Genomic DNA, 7290 nt, shown 5'->3' on the forward strand with positions numbered 1-7290 from the left:
GTTCTTGACGATTACATTCAATCGTCACATCTAAATTATTTTGAGACCAATATTGCGTATTGTTCCTATTGAAGAATTCGAAATTAATAAATCTGCTTTCATCAGAAAATAATATTGTGGAAGGAAGCCGTGGATTTAAGTTATTTGTATAACTGGTATTTATGTTTCTTCAAAATTTGACGCTCAGGCGATTAATTAATCTCCCATTTTAAAACTATCTCACGAATTAATGTTTAGGTCTGTGAAAAAATATAAACTCAAGACAAAAAAACTATTTCAATTAGTTTAAGTAATTTATTGTGAAATTTCAGTAGCAAAGGGTATTAGTACATATTGTAAATGATTAATTACAATTTTAATAAATAGTTTAATCATATTGCTAGGATTAACTACTATTGGGATAAAATAAAAAAATACATCTGTGAAAAAGCATAAATACAAAAGTTTTCTGCCTCTTTAATAAGTAAATTCGTTTTGATAATGAGAACTTCTACCGTGTTTTTTAACCACCTCCAATAGTTTGGTGGGAAGACATTTATCAAACTAATTAAAGTACTATTTGGTATGTTTTCCCAAGATTGGTGATCCTTTCCTTGAGCTCATCAATATTTTGGATTTTTAGCTTTTAAAGGTCGTAGATTTCTTTAGCCATAATTTCTCACAAATTTTCAAAGGGATTAAAATCCAGACTAAGAGCTGGTTAATCCAAAACATTGAGCGCGTGACCCTCAAACCATTGTTTTGTATAGCGTGCTCTATGAATCGACGCGTTGGCTTCATCAAAAATTATTTCTTCTTCTTGTAACATCGTAATAAACGGCAAAAGGAACTCTTCTAAAACATCTGGATAACTAACAGCATTTATTTCAACGGTAATTAATGCAACTTTAGACTTTCCCTTCTCATTAAAAGCATCATCACTTCACCATTGCAATGCGATCTTCACATTTCATTTCCTTTTTTAAGTTCGTACCAATAATAATTAAAACCATCCCGACGATCAATGTAAATTTTTTTTTTATCGCTTGACCATTTTTTGTTATATTAAATATGTTTTTCAACAAACTGCAGTCGTCCCTGCAAATGATGTTTTTTAGCTCTGGTTTTCTTATAATCTTACAATATTTTTAAGAATTTTGATTTAGCTATCCCCTTCCTCACCAAAATAGCAACACATTATAAGTTGAATCGCCTCATAAACTCTGTAAAGAATGCTCCTGTTTTCGACATTTCTCTCAAAACCGCCCGTTTCACATAAAAAGAAAATTTTAAAGGTCTTTCACTTCCTTTCTTTTTCCTGTAATTGTCTAAGCCACAATTTAAAAAGTTTTTGATTACTCTCTGGAAGCGGTTTAGTTCGCGAGCAATTTGCCTCTGGGTCATTCCACCTCTTTTTAAGCTCATTATTTGCTGCTCAATTTCAGTAAGTTGACTTCCGAGCGGCATTATTAAAAAAAAAAACTAATCCACACGAAGCAATACTATCAAAAACGAACAATATATACTCTCTTTAACAGCAAGAAGAAAACTGTGGTGGTATTTATCCATTTATACACCAACAAATTGAAAACAAATGTTGAGTTTATACTTATTCACAGCGTAAATGAAATGTTTTTATAAAATTTGTTGCCTGCAGATTATCAAATACATTAACGACTCTTGGAAGTTTCTTGCTAATCTAATAACATAAAAACTATTTTGAAAACGTTATTTTACTACGAATTTACTTTCAAATTTTATACTTTAATTTTATCTGATGAGTTTATATTTTTTCACAGAACATATTTGGATTAAATTCTACCATAATTAAAATATCATGTCTTAGGATAGATTTCTTTGCCTTTACTGATAACAAAGTTTTCTTCTTTATTATCATTTCCTGTTTTCATTTTATTCACTAATTTTTTAAAATAGTGGCGGCCTGGATAATTTTTAAGTGGAAACCTTATCACATAAAGTCGCGCAGCATTGGAAGGCCGTTGATGACCTTTTCCAAATTAACCAAAGAGCACATAATTTTTTTTACCTTTGGTATAATTTTGCATTTTGTTTATAATTTTATTCACTTAAATTTTCACAACTGTAAACAATCTCTATAAGTAGAAATATTTTATTCTTTTGTTGTCATTTGGACGACAGCCAACGTATTTTTTTCTAAATTTGAACGTTTTTAATAAATTAACGATTCATTTGTAAATGAATCTATATTATGTTTCGTATCAGAAAATTCAGGAAAAAATAGTCTTTTAAAAAATCCCAATGAGTCGCCATGTTGCCGTTCAAAAACGAAAAATAAATGGAAAAAACTATTTTTCGGAATTAAAATTGATCGCAAAAGAAAAGTGCTCAATAAAATGACATATTAATATTTTTTCCTATAATTTTGAACTAAAATTGAACCTAATATGTATGCCTCAATGGCATAGCACAATATGAAAAAAACACAATTTTTTTAAATGACATATTCTTGGACTAAAAATGACCTCTAGATCCTAAAAGAGTAAGATTTTATAGGGCATTACATTTAAAAAACGAAAATTGATGTTATTTTTGATTAAACCACAAGTGCTAGATAAATGCCATTAATGTCAATTAATTGGCTCTATTCTCATATAGCTTTCCTCCAAATTTCAACTTGCTAAGTTTAAAAATAAACAATTATTAAGGTGAGCCAACTTTTTGAATGGCCCAGTATACAAAATAGATGCAATAAGTAGATATTGAAAAATAAACACATAATTAACTTTACACACAAATCAATCAAAATTAAAATCAGAAACATCATCAAAATCAATAGCAGCTTCTTCTTTATTTGGCTCTTCACTGAGCCTTATTGGCCACTTGCTCTTCAAGTCATCCAAATTTATGCCACTTTCATCACAGACTGTTTCTTTCAGCTTCAAATCATCCTGTACTAGTTTTTCTATTACTTTATTTATGATGTCAAAAGCCGTAGAGTATACCATCATTGTGGGGGCCAATGGGACTTTAACTTGACATTTCTCATGTTGAACATTAATACTGTTTAGGAAATCATATAAGGTTTTGTTGACATCAACTTTAGGTGCCAAATTTATGTCTTCCTCAGTGTAAATATGGGCTATATCATCAGCATATGGCAAGTTGCATAATATGAATCCTTTTATATTGAAATCTGATCTTGGAATTAATGCGACAAATTTAGGATTCAAGTCTTTGTTGAAGACTCTTCTGGCTATTATGCACATATCTAATTCTATTAATTCATCTACCAAGGCATGAAAGAATTGTAAGTATCCAAGAGACTGCCCTTGATCAGGCAAAACCAGATAGGAACCGTCAGATTGGAAAAAATATTCTGGAAGGTATTTTTTTTCCGAGATAAGTAGAACCTGAAAGCTCCTAGGACCTTGAACTTTAAATCTTCCATCCGTTTCAATTTTAACAAATTTCCCATACTTAATTATACCACTTATTGTGTCTCGTTCATCTATTATTTTATCCTGTTCTTCTTCAATGATCCACTTATTTTGAAAATTCCTTGGGAATGAATCCTTCAAGGCAAAAGGTGGTTGCCTTTTTGTTACTCTAATTGTGGAAGCAGGTAAATGTAGAAGAGTTCCAAAGCTCAAGGGTACCTGCCATGGCTGCATCCCTTTGTGGTATTTCAAAGAATAAAATAGATTCAATCCCACAGTATAGTTGCATATGACTGAATGAGGAGTATTCTCTACTATAAGTTTCATTTTAGCAAGTGCGTCGTCCTGTTCTGGTACTATAAAAGTAGTCATCCATTTCTTGACATCTTTATCAGAAGTAATTATCTTAGGAGGGTTTATTGCAGGCCCAACAATGGAGATAAATATGTCTGCCTCAACAATATCTTCAATTAGTTGGTTTAAAAGTTTGGAGCTTTGTGACGGTGTTTCAAAAGAACTGAGATCAGTAATAAACAATAATCTAAGTGTCATGACTCCAGGTTTACCTAACCATTCTTTAAGTTCATTGACACCTATTTGCAGAGCTTTCAGAGGATCTGCTGGCCCAGTTTCCACAGCCATAATTTCCTGAAGTACAGAGGCAATGTCATGGTCTACGTTAAATCTCGCGATACCATCGTAGCCAGAATCGTTCGCGCTTTGGGCGGTATTTACAAGGAACACTTTGTATAAGTTTTTAGAGTCAGAAAGCTGCTCATATAAAATGACTTGTGTAAAGGCACAAAAAGCACTGGCTCGACATTTCATTTTTAAATCTAATAGAATTACAATGATGTCTTTTGCTGTTGCCGGAGGCATCTTTGATATCGTTTTCTGAGCCTTTGATTCTTACCTAGGTTCACAAATTAAAACTAATTTAGTGGACAGCTGAGGATATACATGAAATGCATTTACAATTCATTTTTTTATATATATTTTGTTTTGCACTGAATTTATCGTTGTTGTACTTGTTTCCATGAAATTTCTTGTAATTTATCTCTTTTGATTTTTGAGACAATAGATGTTACAATCGAAACAATATGTTACGGCCATTCAGTCTAAATTATGACAGTGTTTACATTACATAACTTGGACCATTGCTCACGTGACACCGCTTAAAGAGTAAGTAATACCGGCACGTGGCTCAACGAACACAGGGAGAAGGATTTTTATTGACAAGACATATAGTAATTGACATATATTTAAAAACATGTGTATAAAGTGAGGTTATATTATTATAACGAAAGGTCTATTAGAAGTTCAAAAAATTGGATAATTATTTTCAATTTTTGAATAAAAATAACTTAATAATTAGTTTAACAAGATACCTGGTTCGATCATCATACAACCCCTCTGATATCAGATTATTTTTACGTAATATTGCGACATCATTTTAGTAGTTCCAGAATGACAAAACCACCTCAGCAAAGTAATCGTGAAAGTAAGTTCCAAAAGTTTTATTAATAGGTTTGCTTCAACCTTCAGAAAACCATCTTAGAGCGATTCGAGGTTCTTTCTGGGTAACTCACTTTGTAGATTTCAACATAAAATAAGCAATGTTCTTGTACTGAAGGATTTCCGAGTCGTTCAGCTATAACTTTCTGTTAGGTTGGAAGAGTAAGGTAAACTGCTTGCGAAAATTTTGTACTCAGCGTCCTATGTTTCTAGCATTTCCCAAGTTCCTTAAAAATATTTTTTATATCTACTGAATAGTAATTTCTGTAAATATAGTTATAAGCATGTAAATGTGCAAATAAATATTTTGTAAACTAATTTAAGGAATATTTTCCACAGTTTTTATGTGACTCAATTGAGCTTTTCTAAACCTAATTTCCAGTTTTCTCCTTGTATTTTAACTTTCCATACTTTCTTAAAATTCCCCCTACTTGTATTGAATTTTCTATAAATTTCAATGTGTCTCAGAACTAAATTTTCCTAGTAGTTGTTCCTTGAGTTTAGCAAGCTTTCACATAAAATAAAACTCCTTTTTAGAATCCTCAGTAAAAACTCTTTTTAAATCCAAAAAGAAACCATTTAAAAATTATAAATTATCGAAACAAATTCTCAAAGAAAAACGAGCTCGTTTAGTGGTTAAAAATCTACCATTTAAAGCTAGCGAGGAGGATATTAAGAAGCATTTTGAACAATATGGTCATGTATCAAGTATAGATCTTTTGAAAAAGCCAGATGGTAAACTTAAGGGATGTGCTTTCATTCAGTTCACCATGGTGCAATTTGCCAAAAAAGCCCATCACTATACCAACAACCAGCCATTTATGGGCAGAAATATATCAGTAAATTTTGCCAGGCCCAAAGATGAATTTGTGAAAGAAAATAAAAAAATGGCCATTAAAACTGAAGAAGACGACAAGTTAGTTGAAGTAAAACAAGAAGAAGTTGAAATTAAAGATGAGGACTTAGATTATGCACGCAAGGAAGATTTGGAAGACAATGAGGAAAGTGTATGCTCTGTATCTGAATCTCATACGAGTCGATTCAAATCTCATGATGTTGCAGAGGGTAGAACTGTTTTCATAAAAAATGTTCCATTTCATGCTACTAATGATGACATTAAACAGTGCATGTCTCAATTTGGCCCCACATATTATGCTTTGATTTGCCAGGACAAGCTTACTGAACATTCGAAAGGAACCGGCTTTGTTAAATTTGTGGTAAGTCATTATAAATCTTTTAAATAAGTGGCGGTGGTGAGTAACAGTCTTCTTGTATAAAGAATAAGGAGGATGCAGAAAAGGCCTTGAGTGCGGGGACCGAGTTAACATTACTGGGAAATATTTTGGATTGTCATCCAGCTGTAGATAGGAATGAGTTAAGAACTAAAGAAAAAGAACAGAAGGAGATGAAAAGCAAGCCAAAAGATTCAAGAAATCTCTATCTTGTTAAAGAAGGAGGTAAGGTTGAAAAAGAAACCTGAGGAAATTGCGAAAATATGTGTGTTTTTTTAGTTATATTAGCGAATTCAAAAGCAGCAGAAGGAGTTTCAGTTACCGACATGGCAAAGCGGCTTCAAATTGAGCAGTACAAAACACAAATGCTTAGAAATTTAAATACATTCGTGTCAAAAGAACGCCTTGTGGTACATAATCTTCCCGCTTCTTGGGACGATGCCAAATTAAAAACTCTTTTGATGAAACATGGAGGCAAAGGTGCGGTAATAAAAGAAGCCAGAGTGATGCGAGATCTCAATCAGCTGGATTCAAATGGAATCGGTCAATCAAAGAGATTCGGATTTGTCGCTTTCAATAAGCATGAACACGCACTTTCAGCCTTAAGATCTCTGAACAATAATCCAAATGTATTTTCTAAAGGTCAGAGGCCGATCGTATGTTTTAGTATTGAAAGCAAGACTGCTTTGAAGGCCAAAATAAAAAGACAGGAAAAATCACGGATTAAAAACCCAAAAGCCAAAGATTACGTACCCAAACTTGTTGCACAAAAACATACGCCCGCCGTCGATAATGGCGATATTGCAGATTACGCTGGAATTGCGGCAAAAGAAGGAACAGTGCAAAAGATGAGGGGTAGGTACAAGTTGAATCAACAGGCAAAGTTACATTATGAGAACGTTAAGAAGGAGAAACGAAAGAAGAAGATGTCGAAAAAGAGTTTAAAAGAGAAGAAAAAAGATTTTACTAAGCAACCGAAACAGAAAATAAATAAGTCAAGGCAGGAGGATGATTTTTCAAAAATGGTTAGTGGTTATAAAAAGAAGTTGGGAGAGGCATTTGAAAATTCCAAGAAATCTAAGTGGTACCAAGAGTAAAATTGTATTTTTGAGATATAGATGTATAATAAAACTTGTATAAATGAT

At 32.4% G+C, this 7290-nt stretch overlaps 2 protein-coding genes across 2 annotated transcripts; one reads left to right on the top strand and one right to left on the bottom strand.

Moving 5' to 3' along the window:
- Positions 1 to 280: 280 nt before the first annotated feature.
- LOC136343519 (uncharacterized) lies at positions 281 to 4588 on the bottom strand. The gene has a single exon (XM_066290285.1). It carries the CDS (start codon positions 4275 to 4277, stop codon positions 2757 to 2759), a length of 1521 nt encoding a protein of 506 aa, XP_066146382.1. The 5' UTR covers positions 4278 to 4588; the 3' UTR covers positions 281 to 2756.
- A 77-nt stretch (positions 4589 to 4665) lies between these two features.
- LOC136343518 (RNA-binding protein 28) lies at positions 4666 to 7290 on the top strand. The gene is made up of 4 exons (XM_066290284.1): positions 4666 to 4899; positions 5451 to 6130; positions 6193 to 6370; positions 6425 to 7290. Exons 1-4 carry the CDS (start codon positions 4866 to 4868, stop codon positions 7240 to 7242), a joined length of 1710 nt encoding a protein of 569 aa, XP_066146381.1. The 5' UTR covers positions 4666 to 4865; the 3' UTR covers positions 7243 to 7290.

Source organism: Euwallacea fornicatus, chromosome 15 (genome assembly GCF_040115645.1).
Source record: "Euwallacea fornicatus isolate EFF26 chromosome 15, ASM4011564v1, whole genome shotgun sequence".
Classification (NCBI taxonomy): domain Eukaryota; kingdom Metazoa; phylum Arthropoda; class Insecta; order Coleoptera; family Curculionidae; genus Euwallacea; species Euwallacea fornicatus.